This window comes from Mauremys reevesii, linkage group 5 (genome assembly GCF_016161935.1).
Source record: "Mauremys reevesii isolate NIE-2019 linkage group 5, ASM1616193v1, whole genome shotgun sequence".
Classification (NCBI taxonomy): domain Eukaryota; kingdom Metazoa; phylum Chordata; order Testudines; family Geoemydidae; genus Mauremys; species Mauremys reevesii.
This window is the reverse complement of record NC_052627.1, coordinates 83664672-83683563: the sequence shown is the minus strand read 5'-3', so window position 1 is coordinate 83683563 and position 18892 is coordinate 83664672. Positions and strand designations below refer to the sequence as shown.

Here is an 18892-nt window from a genome sequence, read left to right as displayed (position 1 = left end):
TATGAGAAACTTATCTTGAGCTTTATATTCCGAATATTTTTCATTTAAAATTTTGGTAGGTGTTAGAGTGTGAAGATACTCAAAAAGTTAATGTGCATATCATAATGAAGTGCACAGAAATAAAGATGTATGGAACCTTTTAAAAATACAAGTCACACTATAGAACTTCACTTATATCAGAGATTCTCATACACCATTTTGAAAATCCATGCCTGCTAGTCATATTCAGAGTATTTTTACATGCAGTAGAACAGGACTGAGTCTGAACAGATGAACACGGCCTTTTTTAAAAAAAAAAAAAAAAGTTAAGTAGATGCATGTTTTAAGTAGTTAGCAAGCAACCGAGATGGCAGGATTCCTTTCAAGATTTTCCCTCTCCCTCAGTATTATGGAGGTAGAATTAACTCCATAGTCAAGGTTGTATTGAGATTTACATATTAAAAAAAACTCACCATTTCCATTCACGGTTGTACAATGTACGTTTCCAGATTTAACGCATGCAAATCAGTTAATTGAACAGTAGATGCATAGAACTTACCAAGGGAACAGGGTCAACTTCAAATGTTTCATTTGCTGGATCTTTTATTAGCTCTTCCGTTTCCAAAAGAGTTCCCAAATTGCAATTTTGCTCATTTTCAGCTCCACTCCAGTAGGTGCTTGTGACACATGGCTGCGCCAAGGACTTTTTGCTTTCCATTTTTTCATTCAACTTCCCTTTTGAGTTCTGTACACATGTTACAACTGCAGCAGAAACAGAGGAGGATGCTGAATTGGAGGAGCTTGCTTTGTCAATGTCTTCTGGAGTCTGCTTTATAGAAAGTGTTTTTGGAATTTTGAGAGAAGCGTTCTTTGAATGAGTTGTAGCATGTACAACTTGGCTAGGAAAGAGCTGTTTGTTAAGAGGTTGCTTATGAGGCTTAGTCATTGGTATTTCTGCTTTAGTATCGCTGTCTAAATCACGTTTTTCCCTCAATGCTTTGATGGAAGAGGGCAATTGCCTTGGAGAAGAAACTGGTGATGACGATGAGGCAGTAGAAAGTTGAGGGGATCTCGGAGATATTTTTAATGAAGCATTATCTTTTGACTGTAACACAGCTCTTGATATAACTTTTGGCTTCACATTTTTAAAGTTTGGTTTTGGAAAGCTAACAATCTCAGCTTTTCTAGCTTTGGTTATTGTTGAAACAATAGGAGACCGATTTTTTGGTTTCACTGCAATTTGTTCAGAACTAGTTTTAAGTGAAATCTTTCTATTGCATCCTCTCATTAATGCATCATTCTTTCCAAATTTAGAAGGCCCATCTCCAGCTTCTGCAAAAGCTGAAACAGAAAATTTTGGTTTTCTTGATCCTGTCATAGACGTAGAAATACATGAATCAGGACTGGTTTCACCAGCTGTTGGACTGAAGACCACAAAAGTTGCCTCACATTTCAGCTCAGCTGTAGCAGCCCCTTCTGGTTTTGGTATACTGCTTTGTATTGATTCAGACACTGCAAAATAGGTAGGTACATCTTGGAAAGCAGTGTTTTTAGCCGAGACATTTTGTTCTTTGGCTAAATGTTCACTCACTTTGTTTACCACCTGTTCTTGGTCTGTACTTGCATCAAAACTCTGTATTGGCAGAGCATATAAATCATTTACAGAGCAATTAATTAACATCTTGGTTGGAGATGTGTCAGTTTCGGCATGTTCAGGTGTGCTATGCAAATACTTTTTTGAATCTTTATCCATATTAAAATGCTCTAGTGACACCGAATTCTTAGAGTGACAATCTAACCATTCAGCAACTAGTTTTAAGGACTGATTTTCCATTTCTTGGGACTCTCTATTTTGTGGTGCTACATCAACATAATTGGTGCCTTTTAAAGATTGTTCACTAACCCCTCCAACATCTGGAGAAGGGAGAGGTGGTACTACCAAATCTGAACAATTATTTGACGTGTTTGGGCCCCCTGAAGCTTCCAGCACAGATGAACTAGGAGTTTTTTCAGGGCTACTTGTCTCAAAACTTTTTCTCATATGCATTTCATCAGAAGAGATGAATGTCAGAGGGAGAAATGCATCTTCATTTTCACTTCCCATAGTTTCCCCCAAGTTTTTAACCATATGAAGAGATTCATTGACACCAGTGACCTCTAATGCCACATGAGCAAAACCTACTTCGTTTTCGATGTCAGAGTTTTTGCTCCATTCCAAAGGGGTAAGGTGCATTGTACAGTTACAGTCAATCTGTCTATAAGGCACTGGTTGATCAGTACTTTGATTCTGCACTCCTTTTAGAGCAAGGTTCTCTTTTAGGAGGCTGGTTGGTTCCTTTATGTTCTGCTTCAAGACATAAATACAAGTCTGTTCAGTTGCCGAAGACACACACGTGGCATCAATATCGCTCAATGAAGCCCCCCTACAGATAAATTCACCCCCAGTCTTTTGTAGATCAAGTGCTCCAATACATTCCTGGTTTAAAGAAATAGTTGTGAAATCATTTACATCCTTAAAATCCATGTTATCTTCATGATCAGCCATTTTATTACATTGGCTAGCTGAATTTCCATTTATATTTGTGGTATGAGTAATTGAGAGTGGTGTAGTTGTGTTACATGTAAATTTATTTCCATTTTCATCTCTGATAAATAAGGGAGACTGCAAGCCATTCTTTGCCTTATTTTCTGATTTTTCAACATTCATTCTGAGTTTTAATTTAAAAAACTTTTGTCATCTTATTTTCACTTAAAATTCTAGAAAACGTAGATTCTTCTGAGCGTTGGTGAATTCAAAGCTTGGCCCCAGAACAGTTCAGTTTTGTTATAAGACACTCAGTTCTTCTTGCTTACATGCTCTTCACGTATATCCACAAATGTTCTACAACTTGAATCCCTTATGTATTCTAAAATTAAAAAAAAAAAAGACATGAAAGTTAGCTGAACCGGAATTTAATACTGGACATTTCATAGGCTGCTTAGTCTTTGACAAATTTGTACATTTTTACAAATGGAAATCCTTTTGCCTTAAAAAGTAATCAAAATTGAAATGTTCAACAGTCCTACCAGATAAACAGTTCAGAGTATCTGCTAACAAAAAAGTAACTTTTTAAACAAGTAAATCTAGATTATAACCCTCATTTCCACCACCCCCACAACTCCAGTACCACTCCTGCATTTAACGGGAGAGAGAAAGTGTCAAGTAGCTGTCCACAATGTGTCAATATTTTCTGAAACTGAAAAGCAACTGCGTGGTAATTGGAAGCCAGAAAACAAAAAACTGAGTAACTCAAAAAATCAGTGAAGATGTTGCCTATACACATCCTTCATTTTTATTATTCTGCATTTAAAATGATCAGCTGTTTAGAGCTGCACTACAATGTGTCTCCTCTGCTGAAGATTCATACAGTTGAATATTTTAGTAGAGTAATCAATGGGCATCTTGCATCCGAAGAAGTGGGTATTCACCCACGAAAGCTCATGCTGCAAAACGTCTGTTAGTCTATAAGGTGCCACAGGATTCTTTGCTGCATCAATGGTTAGTATTTCTCAGCAAGTAGCCAGAGAGTTCTGAACCACCACAAGTCTCACTCTTAAGTTTTTTATAGGATGTCCCAAACTGTTCAGGTCAAAACTTGTCAACCAGTACTGCAATGAGTTATAAGCGTGTCCCAATCTAAATCAGTATAAAATACCTGCTATGAGGAAGGAGGAGACTAGTATATAGAAGGTCACAGGGACTTCCTTTCTCACCTCTTTATAGTCACCATAAGCACAGAGGAGCAAAGCAAGGGACAGAGAGGCCCTGAGGAGAGGCCCTATTGGTAGGGCTCTATTCATAAGGCTTTTAAGAATTGCTGTATGCAAGTTTCTATAGGATACTGAAGGTCACCTGAGTTAGCATGCATTGTAACTATACACCTTCCCCCCAGACAATCAAAGTGTTTACACACAAAAACCTTCGTCAGCTACATTGCTACGTTTTGTACTAAGAGCAAAAATATTTGAACACACCCTCCTTTTTGACAGACGTGACTTGGGGGCAGTCCTCATATTCATCAAGTATTGCACAACCATTGAAAGTATAATTAGTATTAACATAATATGAGAAGATAGCTGCAGTGCTTATATAATCCATCAAAACAGCAGTGTCGAGAATGTTAAGGTTACATAGCTGTCACTCACTTGAGTCAAATGACTAAATTAATGTTGCATACATAAACTTAAGTTTTCTCTATGTGTAAATTGTACTACAGGGCTGTGTTGTGACTACATTGTAGTCTAGATTACAGACTTACATGACCATGCTAATGTAATTTCTTGGCATCTACTATTGTGTAGTATGAATAGCAGTCTATAAAAGACCTCACATACAATAGTTACAGTGAATTAGGTAAGGGCTACCCCTCCCCGCATAATTTGCTTGATACCTTACTAAACTATAAAAAACAGTTTTTGTTAAAAAATGTAGCATACAATCAATCATATAGCAAAACAAAGTTATTTCCCGATTTGAATGCTTACCTGTGCATGCAATCTTAATTTTAGATCCAGTTATGGATTTTTTTTGGTAGCTATTTGACTAGAAGCTACAGGGGTCCAACAGAAGAAGTGGTCATTGCACAGTTAATCATGCATACTAGTCCTGAGTAAGGTTGGTCAATTGTTGATGAATAACCCTTTTACTGTTTACAGTAGTAACGTTTACATCCATGCATAAAGGATGCTTTTCAAATACTCAATCATATCAAAACTGGTTTTCCCATGATATCTCAGAAGACAAATTTCACTCATAAGTATCTACCCCTTCCAGCAAATTCTGATTAGAACTATGAAGATTTATGTTATTTCCTATAAAGGTGTTCTTTCCACTCTCACTAGAGGCTGAGCTGTTTTTGCTGCAATGTTTAGTGAGAGTTGACACTCAGCTACAAGACATGAAGTTTTCAGACCAACAATAGAGTTTGAAGTGACTGAAAAGGTCATATCAGAAATGAATAGATAACCTTAATGACAGTATTAACTAGTGCTTGCTGTAAATATCCACACAAAGTTAGACATGATATTGTCCTAAGAAATGCATTTGGTAAAGCATGTACACATTTTATTTTACTGTCTTAATTTACAAGTGCACTGAGTGATTATTTTGCATTCTAACTTTATTAAACAGGAAATCTGCTAAACAATATAGTCAGTATATGACTATATTCAATTCAACCAGTTTAATGCTGAAGTCATAGGAAACAAGATTAAACTGACTAAAGTAGAACAGCACACAACTAACTTGTGTATCTGTGCAGAAATTAATTCTTTGAGATCCAATGCACCATTGAATGAAACTGAAACAGTGTATTGAAAGGCAGACTATGATGAGTAGAGCTGAATAGGAAACATTTCCTGTCTCTCAGAAATGTAAAATAAACTTGCATTCCTCATCAGAATGAACCTGAGACCTCTTGGAGTTTTTCCAGTTAAAAGAGCCTTGTGGTTGGTATATTCACCTGGAATCTGAGACACCCAGGTTTAAGTCCCTACTACAACAATATTTAATTATTTGATTAAAAAAGTACACTGAGTTTCTCATTCAGCTTCGATGAGTTTGTCTCACTTGTAACAGTAATTTAAGCCCATGTTCCAGGCCTTCAATAGCAGCTCCATTCATGTAGCAGTTGGTGTTACAAAGTGGCAACTGATCAAGTTTTTAAAGTATACAAATAGCACATAAAACGGCACATACGTGGCCTGTTGTAGATTTGTAAATTCTAGGGCCAGCAGGTATGACTGTGATCATCTAGTCTGACCTCCTGTGTAACAAGCTGTAGAACTTGCCGAAATAATTCTTACAACACATGTTTTAGAAAGACATCCAATCTTGATTTAAAAATTGTCAGTGATGGAGAATCCACTAAAACCCTTCATAAATTGTTCCCGACCAATGGGAGCTGCGAAGCCAGTGCTCTGGGCAGGGGCAGAGGCAGTGTGCACTTGCTCACTTTAATCTACCTATGTTTACCAACACTAGAGAAGATAATGGCAGTGTAGCTTTAATGCAAACTAGCTGAATCAATACAGATCTTCACTGTACTAGATTACAGCTAGCTTAGGTATGCTTACCTACATAGACGCAGGGGCGGCTCTAGAAAATAGGCTGCCCCGGGCAGCGCGGTGTGCTGCGCCGCCCTTCCTCGGTCCCGCGGCGGGTCCCCTCTTCCCGCGGCTCCGGTTGAGCTCCCGCGGCAGGTCCACCGTAGCCCCGGGACGAGCAGACCTGCCGCAGGCATGCCTGCGGGAGGTCCACCGGAGCCGCGGGAACAGCGGACCTCCCGCGGGCACGGCTGCGGACGGTTCGCGGGTCCCGCGGCTCCGCTTGAGCTGCCGCAGTCATGCCTGCGGGAGGTCCAGCCGAGCCGCAGGACGAGCGCCCCCTCCGCAGTCATGCCTGCGGCAGGTCCGGTCGTCCGCGGCTCCGGTGGACCTCCCGCAGGCATGACTGCGGCAGGTCCACTGGCCCAGCCTGCCGCCCCCTAGATTTGGCCGCCCTAGGCAGCAGCTTGGTTTGCTGGTGCCTAGAGCCGCCCCTGCATAGACGTACCCTAAGAGTTGAATATTATGAAGGAACCAGAGACTAGAACAAGTTGATTTTCTCTATTTGTCTTAATTCAGGTGTACATTTATACATTCAATGATTTTCAGATTATGAGACGATAACAAATCTGCCAAGAATATGGGCAACATAAGTTATCACATTTGAAGGCTGTGAAGATGAAGGAAAGGAAAGGAATTAAAAGTAGTATGAGGATATAACTAGGATAGGATGAAATTAAAATCACTCCTTTTTGAACGGATAGGTCTGACCAACCAGCCATGCATGACATCTCTGTTCTGAAATCTCTTCTAGATTCTCCTCATTTGGGCTGGCCTTGATTTTCAATATTGCATCTTGAGACCCCTGGCTACTTTCCCTAGGCCTCCTGTAACCACTCATTCAGAAGCCAGTGTTTCCTATACCCTCTCTTTTGCAAGGGATGAAGCTTAGAGAGGCAAGAGCCAGCACTCAAGTTGATGGACACAATGACTTGGCTAGGAGCCAAGGCATATGGTAGTATCAAATATATGGTACTGAGTGAACTTAAAATGCTGTACTTTCAAGTACTGTGGTACTGGTGTTACTGTATCATAATACTGTAACTACACAGTCAATACCGAGTCACATTAAGCAGTGATTTATTTTGTGTGCTAATGGAAGTTGCCTTTGTTAGCTTTGTAGGAAAAGAAACCAATGCCAGCCATTTGCCTATACCGCCCAAACACTTACATAAAAGCTAAGATCAGGCACAAGCACTTCGTTTTCGTCTATTTTCAAACAAATATTCTACCCCTCTCCCCCCCCACCCCCCAATCTCTTTCAACTAGTGGTTCATTAATGGAGAAAGAAGGAAGTTTGGTGCTCATGAGACAGCTGACTTTTTGCTTACATGGGAGCTGATAGCTTCTTTATCTCTGTTTTTCCACTCTCCATTTCTTGGAATGTTTTCTACTATGTTAAAAACATTGTGTTTAAACTTGGAAAAAAATACTGTACGAGTCATTTTTGCCTTGAAGGACATTTCTAATTCCGTCTTTTCAGCTTGTTTAATGCAAATCTTTCCCTATTGATTTTTCCCTTGAATGTTGTTAAGTTAGTTGGGATACTTGATCTATCCTAACCCCTTCTCAATTAGCTCTTCCTGCCTCAATCACTTGGTTCTTCCCACTCATCACAAAATTCCTCCAAACATGCCCCCACTTGCTTCTCATCCTATCCAAGGTGAGTCCAAGTACTTCTTGTTTTTCCTTTTGGATGAGTAGAGGGCCTGTCAGGAGAAGGGATCCCTATGTCTTCAACAAAAGCCAGACCAGAGGCATTGTCTAAGGTCTCCTCTTCTATAGCAGATCGGATCACGGGGAAGGAGAGCAGCCACAAGGAACTCTCCTCTGAGGCCCTACGAAGTATGAAGGATGTCTGAATAAATGCTCAACTCCCACTCACATGGCAGAGCTCCTCAGTGAAATTGAAATGACTGCAGGGACACTTCTTGTTTGATGACATATGCTCCTCAACAGGTGGGAGCTGCTGCCTGCTGCAAGTCTCCTCTTGACTGACAAGTTTAAGACTTTGCATAAGAGACTGTTAAGGAGAATACATAAAACAGGAATATAAACCTTGGGAACAGCACAGAAGGCACCAACACCACCAGGTTGCAGGCAAGGAAGGAGAGCCTAGAGAGTGTCATTCAAGTAGCACAAGATATTCATGACTCCCAGAAAAAGATTTTAATTTTCCAAGTCATAAGCTTGTAACTATGCCATTAGATTTGGAAATCAAGGCAGAATTGTGGCCTTAGTTGTCTAATGCAAACACATTCATAGTACTAGAATTTCTACTTTATCATCAGAAAAACAGATTACAATTGTATAGTATGTTTTGCACTACAAACAATGGGTGTTAAAAGTCAGTTAGCATCAGGTCATGTCCCTGAAACTCTTGGCATTACCACATTCTAGTGTGGAATCCCTCTTTCTTGAATTATATGCCCCTACCCTCCAACCCACAGTATAGACCACTATGTAATCCAATAGTAATGTATAGTGTCAGCACAGCAGTATAGAGTTTGGCAAAACACACTGGCTTGAGTTAATGCAATTTCATAGATTAAGGCAATCATTTACTGACCTCTTGTGTACAGCAGACCATAGAACTTCACCCACTAATTACCACAACTAGCAGAATTTATGGGGTTGAACTTCAGCATACATTTTAGGAAGACATCAAGTCTTTAAAGTTGATAATCCAGACTCTGTAATGGAATAAAATAAATGCAGTATTACTATTTAGCATTATGGATTAATATAACAACTCACCAAGAGTCTATTTAATTCTTGCCTGAAAGAGAGAAGTCAAGTAAGCTGGGGCAGAGTTTCTAATGACTCAAAAATGCAATATGGAATAAGACTTCTTGCTAATGTATCCTTTATGTGGTATGAATTAAACAGTAGGATCCATAGGATATCCCACTGTGATCTTTAAAAAAAGATATGGCCAGTACAAAAGAAGTGGTTATTGCTCCAGAAAGATCACAACCATAGTGAGGGGAAAACTAACTTTTGCCACTAATCCAGCAATCTTGCTGTATTTTGATGCAAAAGATTGAAGATTTGCTGGAACCTCACTTAAACTGGAAATTTAAGTGTTCATTGATTAAATATGAAGGTGACATCAGTGCAATAGTTCCAGTATATTTTGACATAAAGTTCTGTTTTATACATTGTGAACACAAGAGGCTAGCATAACTGCATCAAAGAAGTTGCAAGAGGAGGCTGGAGGTTTTCACAAATTGTTAAGACAGTTGAGGCTTTTAGCATCCAAGTTGGTGTGGTAGGTTGCTTGAGATTTTGAGAAACATTTTAGCAGAAACATTCAGCTAAAGTGATAAGTAGTGAAATAGTGTTGATATTCCAGTTTTCATCTTTCATGATGAACATAAAAAAAAGGGTGTAATGGGATAGCTGCAGACTCTAAACTCTGGTGCATTGTATTCCAGTTACACTGTTCAGAATTTTTCCTTTTGTCCTGAAGCAAGAGGTGAATTCTGAAGCTTATTCCATGACCATGGAATAATAGCACACTAGCCCCTGAACACAACATCTCATTGGAGGAAAAAACCCCACACTATTTTACTCACTCCCCAAAACAAGGAGAATCTGTCAAGTATGGTATAGTACTATATCTAGCACATCCCAGGGCAAGAAGATGAGCTACCTAAATAAAGAGATAGTATTTAATCAAAGTTGTACAGAGCAGTTCTGAAGGAACAGCCCAATTTATTTTGTGACAGCATGAAGCTGCCTGACAACACTACTCTAGCCCTAAAACAGAGATTCTCCATACTGCTAGTTGAGTGAATGCTGATAGCCTGTCTGCAGACTTCCAAGGGCTAAAATTCCAATGGACTCTTAAAGAAAGAAGCCGAGTATAGATCACTCGACACAATGCCAGGTGGAGGTTGTGTTTGTGTCTCACCCACATGATTCAGAATTGGCCTAGAAGTTCAGCCTTCTGGAATCATGTCTTAAGGTTTGCTAGTTGAATGTGGTTCCCTCTCAGTTCAAGGGGATACAACCCTGAATGAAGAAGAGTGCCCTGGGGAACTAGAGGAACTGCAGTCTTGTGGTGTGCACTACATGCAGACTTTATACTGAAGGTCTAAAAAAGTTAAGATCTAACAAGACCATTTCTAGATTACCTGAAGTGACTAGAAAACCCTGTGCTACCAAAGGATAATTAGAATTTGTATTTTAATAGGCAAATAGTTGCATCAGTATCTGTTTCAATTACTTTAAGCAACTAGATCCAGGGAGAAGAATTTTCTAAAAATTCTACATCAAAATAAATGTTGCTTGTTGTTTTGCAACAAGTGACACCAACTTTATTAAACCGCTTACCATTTCCAGTTTATCCAGCCTCTAGATCAGAATTCTAGGCTTTCCAATACCTTAAAAGCCATACAAGGTTCACATTCAAGTTTTTGCTTCTCAAGTTTTTCTCCTATTCAAAGCACTTAGCTGTCAACAGCTTCCAATGGAGCATAAATTAAACACCCGTAACCCCACTCACTCCCCCCTGCCATCGCTTCAGTGTGTTGCATGCCCTGAAAGTCAAAGCCAGAACATTCCTTTGACTTCAACTGAAGAATGATTCAAAGCAAGTGCAGGTTATCATACACAAATGTCATGTGCTGTCTGTATGATGTGTCACGTAAGTGGGCAGCCATGTTCTAAAGAAGCTGAATAAGGTGAACCTTAGCTGTTAACTCACGACTGGATTACTATGAATACAAAAGCATGAAAAACCATGGCAAGGTCCACATACTCAGATGATAAAAGTTGCTTTCTGAGAGCAAGCAAATAAGCACTCATTGCCATAATCCACACACACTGGAAGATGCAACAATCCAACAAGACTGACCCCAACTAAGTTGCCAATATCATTAACAGGTGACAGCTCTCTGACATCTTTTTGGTTTGTCTTCCCCGGGTTAAAAGAAATGGACCCTCAGTTACCTTTCATCCCCACTCCCAAGTCAAGCAGGTGCCAAGTAATTCACTCATTTGCAGCAACTGGATTCAGTGAAATCCTTGGAACTTTATGCCATTTTCTTACTAATGGCAATGCTGTCCACATCTTACTAATCCTTGGAAGACCTTTTGAGTTGTATATTGGTTAAAAACATGCCTTTGTACGACATGATTGCACCAGCTAGATTTCCAAGGCTTATGAATAAAATGAGTTATAAGTAGCAGTAGTATAGTGATTGTTTAGACAACCTGGTTATCCTTTGTTTACCTACCTACTTTTAAAGTGACTGATGACCAGAGTGACCAGATGTCCAGATATTATTGGGACCATCCCAATATTAGGGGCAGTGTCATATATACATATGAACTTTTTCCCCTTCCTCCCCCCCCCACCCAAAAAGGGGCACATTTCCCCCCCACACACACACACTTGCTATCTGTTCACCCTACTGATGACAAAAGTGTTCCAGGCCAGATCAACCCAGCTAGACATGCTATTGCCCAAGAAATTAAGAAAGTGAGTTTATTAAGAAGTGGTTGAGTGAAGTCAGAAAGAGATGAAAGATTCTCCTATTCCTACCACTAGAAAAAAATTTATTCTGTATCAGTGGGAACAAGATGTCAACACTCCACATTTCACCATTGCAGCATCCTTTAGACCAGAGACAGGAGGAAGTTAAGTAGAATTAAAATTTGACATTTATATCCTTAAGGCATATGACATTTAGTTTCTTTCATACGCACCACATTGTCCAAACTATTTTATGAGTCATTTGAAGGCTTCCTGGATCTGAGTTAAGAATTTACTCACCCCTTGGAACAGAATTCATACAGGTGAAAGATTGCTCAGGTTTCAGGCACTCTGATCCCTTTGTACCTTAGAGCACTCTGATAAATGAGATCCCAATAGCCTGGAGGAAACGTGTATCTGGGCCAGGGCACTACTGTTGTTTGGTACTGAATTATCTTCCTAGACACCTTGGACATGAGAGAAAAGAGGCAACATACAAGCCAAAAAGCCTGGCCAGAGAACTGACAGTGCTCAACTTTCCATGCAAGCGCTGGGAAGAAAGCTTTGCTAATTTCCTGTTGGATTGGATAGCAAGGGGGTCTGCCTAAGGGAGGGACCACTTGTTAGCCAATTGAGGATCTTCTGATCTTATTCCCATTCCTCTGCTTATAGGATATGTCAGCTTAGCCAGTTGGCCTGAATTTTTGCCCTGGATACAGACAGCCTTGCCTGCAATATAACATTTTCTACAACCTACTACTATAGGGTGCACAAGTCACAGCTTCAAACAATTGGACCGTGAGTGGCTGATGCAGTTTTGCTGCCTCCTAGCCCCCACTCACTTTGTGGTTCCAGGAGTCCCAGGAAAATTAGGGTCCCAGGTTTTTTGGCAGCTTCTAGGACTCTACTGCCTGTCCTGCTATAATGATTTCAGCAACTGGGAGAGGGAGGCCTCACCAGAGCCTGCAGGCCAGTGTAGACTGATGTTATCAATTCCTCCGCTCCTATCTAGTCCACATAACTGTTCTCAGTCTGCTGCAGTCCTGCTGGAGGCTGTAGTGCACCCACCTGCCTCTTTGCTCTGCTTGCTGCTGGCCAAATGAGCAGAACTGCTGCTGGGCTCTGCATTCTACTTGCCACAGGCCAAATGACAAACTGCTGCTGAGCTCTACCCACATAAGGCAGCTACAGTTTTCAGCTCAGCTCTAAGGTACAAAGGGATCAGTAGCATAAAATAACCACGAGAATCTCTCTCACCCAGCAAAGTAGTCCCAGTAGCAAACCAGAAATGTAGTCTCCTCCCCCTAAAACTTCAGCTCTCTACAGGTCCTCTTACCCAATCTCAGCAAGCATCAGTCTTCATCAGGGTGATCCCATACCCAGTCATTGTCCAGGTGGTTCCCAAGAGGTGCTGATATTTTGTATATTACCCAAGTACAAAACTTAGTTTGGGGACACTGGGGTATAATTTAGTTATCTGTATTTAATATGTAAACAAGGTATGCCTTTCTCAGTCAACTCCCCTTGCTCTCCAGCAGTGCACTCACTGAGTTACTTCCCTTCTCTCATAGGCTTCAGACTACAGAGCATACAAACATTAAATCAATTTTGCAATCTAGAACATACTTGACTTTTATTTGCAGAATTCAATAAAAGTCTCTTAATTCACTCGTTTGAGCTCTTTAATTGACAAATTTCCTGCAAAATTCATTAACGTGCAGAGGATGTAGCAGAGGCACTGAAAACCATTAGCAGTAGTTCAGTGTTACCTTCACAACCACAAAGGCAAGAACTGTGGCTTTCCACTATGAACTATTAACCTTCTTCATCAGTTGATTCCTACGTTTATTAGGAGGTCTGTAAAACGGTGACAGGAATGTCTGTCGTGCATAGAACCAGAGAAGTGCCAACCTGCAGCAGTGATTGCCCTACTGAAGCCTGGGAAACCCCTAGAGGATGCAGCCAGCTACCACCCCATCTCTCTCCTCTCAACCACCAACAAGCTCATGGAACAGGCACTACTCCTCCGTCCGTCTAATATTGAAGACATCCTCCCAGCAGAGCAAGTAGGATTTCACCCGAAGAGGAACTGTTGTGACCAAGTAGCTTCACTTACCAACCATGCTGAGGCAGATTCCAATGCAAGTTGAAGACAGGAATTGCCCTTGTTGATCCGTCCTCAGCATATGATGCTGTCTGGAGACAGAGCCTCCTCTTCAAGGTCTCCTGCGTCATTTACTGCCGGCAAACGATACGCCTCTTGGCGGCAATGACTGGGGACCGCCGCTTTAAGGTACACCTTAATGGTGTAGACCAAGAACTCTTAACTTGGGCATCCCTCAGAGCTCTGTCCCGGCCCCAACACTTTTTAATCTATACATCATGGACATACCAGAGATGGAGTCAAGGAAATTCATGTAGGCAGATGATATTGCCCAAGCCTCCATACCACTAGGTGCAACCTAGCCCGAGATCTTAGTACAATGGCTGATTATTTCCAATGCTGGAAACATATATTATAAAAACAAAAACCACCACCACCACACAGTCACTCACACATGATAACTACTTTCCACCTGAATAATAAAACGGCTAATACCAAACTTGATGTGCAGTTCTGCGGTGAGCACGTCAGCCACAAAGCTATTCCAAAGCATCTTGGCAATACATTGAACAGGAGTTTGACCTTATGACAATATCTTGAGAACACCCATGATAAGGTCAAGTCTCGTGTCGCGCTTATCAGAAAATAGGCTGAAACAGTTCATGGACCTTACAGACCACAACAATTGCCTTGGTATACTCTGCAGCTGAATATCATGCAACAGTGTAGTCTCATAGCAGTCACACTAAATTCCTTGACACTCAACTCAATAAAGCTAACTACATGCATAGTGTCGGGGGATGGTCAAATGTACTCCAGTTGGCTGGCTCCCAGTCGTATCGCACATCCAGCCTCCACAGATTAGAAGAGCTGCTCAGACATCTTGCTTTTGTAATTATGTTAATGTAAATACAAGGATCCCAGTGCACCAGGACCTGCAGAACCCACCACAGAAGAGATTAAAATCCAGCAACCCTCTATGGAACCGTATCACCGTCTCACACGGAGCACTTCGACCACTCAAAACAAACAGCTCATCATTGATCCTGTTGAGGAACCCCTGGGTTTTGATTTATATCAGGAAGACTGGTGCAGATTGAACTGCACTAGGACATCTCATGGGAGATGTGGACAAACCCTCTTTAAATGGAAAATGAGGCAAACACCTGTATGCAACTGTGGTAACCAGGCACAAACGATAGAGCACATAACATCTGAATGTCCCCTTCGTTCTTTTGCCGGGAGCCTGAAGGACATTCACCAGCTCACTGCTGCAGCAACGTGCTGGCTATCAAACTTAGATATAAATTTGTAGTTGTTACTACCTACCTAAGCCATACGAAAGAAGTGGATTCCTCATACGCATGCTGAAGAAAGGTTCCTATTTGCTACTGGTGAGTGGCTTTTTCCATCTGACATCTTGGGATTTAGTGAGTTTAGCCAAAGTTAAGATATTAACAAGCTTCTTTCTCTTCCTCACATGCACAAGTTTCTCTTCACTCTGATAAGGTATTTTGGGGAGGATTTTTGTGGTAGTTCATTGAAACATTTATAGTTCCTTACATCAGAAGTGCAAGAGCCCGGATGCCTATCAGGGGAGAATGCAACGTTATAGTATTAGGGGCCCCTCTACTACAAACAAAGCACACCTTACATGCCCATTTAGCATGCTCAAGTTCACATATTCAGATTTCTTATTTTCATCCTACTTTCAGTCTCAAGCCGGCACAACTCTGTCCCGTTCTCCCCCAGCCCTCAATTCCTAAGGGATTTTACATGTCCACTAATGGTTTGCCCCCCATCACCAGTTCTTGACAATTATGTCATATGCACTATCTGGTTTGTGTCCCACCCCATTATGATAGTCTGTGTCTATGTATACAAATACCTCATCTTACGTCTGGATTTAAGCAATACATATATAGAAAGGGTTTTTTTTTTTTTTAGCATCTCTGTTTCTCTGTCTCCCAAACAGTAATGTAAGTTTAAAGATTCAAGTTGGCACATTTTGTTTCCCCTTCAGCTTTATTAAACCAAAACTTTCACTTCATTACAGCCATCATTCCACAGAGCACATAACTAGCGTAACACAAGCTATAGCAGTGTTTGAACGTAGCCAAATTTTAAATAAATTAAAGCGGGGAAAAGAAGAAGTTGATTATTGTCTTTACTGGTCTATTTCTAACTTAGATTAAATGCCTTAAGAACTTGCTGTAGACCACACAGTAAGATACTTACTGAAGTTAGTATTAACTTTCCAGTAAATTAGAAAATCTGGTTGTTTAAGCCAAAAGGCTCTACTAAAACCAAACCATTCCATGAACTAGTGCTTATTTTCTAGTTATTTTTTTAAACAGAGTAAAATATACCAACTGCTCCACATATTCTTTTCTCATGTCACACCAAAGACTAGTGCACAGTAATCTTGAATAAAATAGATTAGAAAAGAGATGTAGCACCTATTTGGATGCTGTAATGCTATACAGGCCTGCTAACTAAGGCCTGCTGTGTGCTCTCTCTTATATGCCAAAATTAAACAGAACATGCCTCACTATTCAGCTTTATTTGTATGTTGCCTACTGGTATGTGTAGTCAGTAGAATACATATTCAATAGGTCCACCTGTTAAAATAGTTTCTAACAAAAAAAGTGAAGGCTATTCTAAACTTAAGTATCATAACCACCACAACTTTAATGCCGTATCAAAACAGTAGGTCCACTGCTTAGGGTAGGTTAACCAAACAGCAGCAGTGGCAAAGCTAAAGCCAATTTGGAGGAATAAGAACATCTCCCTGGAATCCCAACTGAAACTGCTGCACGCATTGGCCATCTTCATTTTTCTGTATGCGTGCAAGACATTGACCCTTACGGAAGAACTTGAATGGAAAATACACGTATTAGAGATGAGATGCTTTTGTAAAATCCTGGGCATCTCCTAATTTGACCATGTCACTAACAAAGAGGCCCACAACATCATCACTCAATGTGCTGGGTCATATGAAGATCTCCTGATGACCATGAAGAAGCACAAGCTGAAGTAGTACAGCCATATAACAATATCTGGCCTATCCAAGAGCATCCTCCAAGGGACAATACAGGGGAAGAGAAGAGGTAGACAGAAGAACAGATGGATTGACAACATAAAAGAGTGGACAGGAATGGACTTCGCAGAGACTCAAGCACTGACACACAATCATCAGGGATAGATGCTCATCAATGATGGTGCCCCAATGACCAGTGTGGTTATGGGAGTGATGATGATCATGAAGAACCAATCAAATGTATCCCACCACAGAGCAACATGATGTCACATAAGGGTAAGTACATTTGTTTTACACAAGAAATTTTGAATATGACAAAATTTGCTAGTTCTCAATACTAAAGACACCAAATATGTAACCTAAAAAAGCAGAGCACTTGACAAGTATCTACCGTGTACAAGATGTATGAACCAGCATACTTTATATTAAAGATCTTAAAATAAAGCATAGGTGAAGCCTTTCCATTGTTGTGACCGAAACAAACAGTGGAGGCACATGCTCTAAGCTTGTCATTAGAGAGGTGACAGCACCTATGGTAACTGAATTAAGTAATAGCTTGAACACCAACACACAGCAGGACAAAAAGCATTATTAATATACCAGAATAAGATTTAAAAAGAACAAATTCAATAAACACTTCTAAAGTACAAGCTTCACTTACATATTTACATCAGATTTTTGAAGAACAGTCTAATCATCATGCAAGTAGACTAGCCTTTTACATTTGTTTAGTTGGTATTTGCCCAAGACAAGAAATGCTCAGTATTGATATTTTAACTTTCAGGTTCTCAAACAACAGAAACTTGCAATCTTTAAGGTTTGACATTTCAGGAAAAATTTCCACTGGTTTGTTTTTAAACAAATGTTTTCATTAATTTGCCTTGGCTTTTAAATAATTAAAAATGGAAGTTACTGTACATTTGACTTGATAGTGTCCCTTGAATTGCGGACATAGGAAGCCATTAAGTGTCACTCCCGATTTTAAACAGAAGTATGCAAAAAGGTGCCTTGGTGCCCTTGATAAATTATAACAGCAGCAAGCACACCAGCAGCTCCCAGATATCAATCCACTGCCTCCCCAACATCCTGACTGGATAGACTGACCTTGCAACATGTCCATGAGGACAATGAACTCAGATTATTTGGATTGGGCAGGAAAGTGGATTTCAAGTTACTGGCTCCCTCTTTGATGAATGCTGAGTCATCAGTCCCCTCTCAATTTAAGGCAGGACTGCTGCATATGCATTTCATGTGACACATGAGGATTTGGCAGTCCAGTCATGCATTCCCACTTCTCAGCTGCAATGTTAACACAGCCAGTTAAGGTGGAGGAAAGCTGAAGGCATTTACCTGAAGTTGCACTTTTTGGCTGCTAGAGACTGCTGATGCACCTCCTTTCCCTGCTGGATCAGAGCCAGGAATGAGCAGCTGAGTGATGGTAACAACTGAGGATAAAGCTCTGGGCAGCAGCACAGGTGAAGGACCTCACCTGGTCCCAAGCTCTCCTTCCTGCTGCCGGCTGCACCATGCTCCACCTAGAACCCCTCCCCCAGACCCTCAGCAACCACCTTCTCTACAGCAGAGCCAATAGTCACAAACCATCCACCCAGTTACCTCCCCCTTTCAGAGCTCTTCAGCATTTAGCCCAGACAGAGCTGCTGTTAAGTTCTGCTCCATGTTCTCTCCCCACCATCATTGCTCAGGGCAGAGTGTGTTGATCATAAATTAAATTGGATTATTTGCAAGTTCTCTCACTGAATAATTTGACTAGCAATAGGCTGGGGCTTGGGCAAAACTTCATTGAAGCTGGTGAGCATGAAAACGGCTCTTCATTCAGGCTAAATGTAAGAGGCAGTTAAGCTCTTTTCAGGAGTAAAAGTAGCTGAAACAATAGGAGCCCCTACCCACACACAGGCCACATGCAAGACCAATCAGACTGAGTTTCTTTTCCTAATAGAAAACCTGAAAAATCTTGGAAGATGCAGACACTCCCTGGGTTACGCAAACCCACATTTATGGAACAAGTTCCATAAGTGCCATAAGCTAGAAAGTTGGGATTTTTTTTGGTGGCGTAATGGTTGGGTATGCATTCCCGACTTACCCAAAATTAGAGTTATGCAAGGTGTTCCAGAATGGAACGCTT

General features: G+C 40.7%; 1 protein-coding gene and 1 long non-coding RNA gene across 9 annotated transcripts in view; one reads left to right on the top strand and one right to left on the bottom strand.

The window, feature by feature from the left end:
• LOC120406073 overlaps nucleotides 1-18892 on the top strand; it is a 209173-nt gene that overhangs the window by 109637 nt on the left and 80644 nt on the right. The gene's annotated exons all lie outside the window — the stretch shown is intronic.
• Nucleotides 1-18892, bottom strand: part of MTUS1 (microtubule associated scaffold protein 1) — a 195804-nt gene that overhangs the window by 149302 nt on the left and 27610 nt on the right. For 4 of the 6 annotated variants that reach the window (XM_039540304.1, XM_039540303.1, XM_039540299.1 and 1 more), the window contains exons 2-3: nucleotides 8693-8816; nucleotides 539-2885 (exon numbers count right to left, since the gene is read on the bottom strand). In XM_039540304.1, coding sequence (XP_039396238.1) covers nucleotides 539-2686 — 2148 coding nt within the window. In that variant the 5' untranslated portion in view covers nucleotides 2687-2885; nucleotides 8693-8816. Of the gene's footprint in view, nucleotides 1-538; nucleotides 2886-8692; nucleotides 8817-15038; nucleotides 15218-18892 lie in introns of those variants that run through there. The other 2 variants (XM_039540300.1, XM_039540301.1) reach the window with 2 other exon arrangements.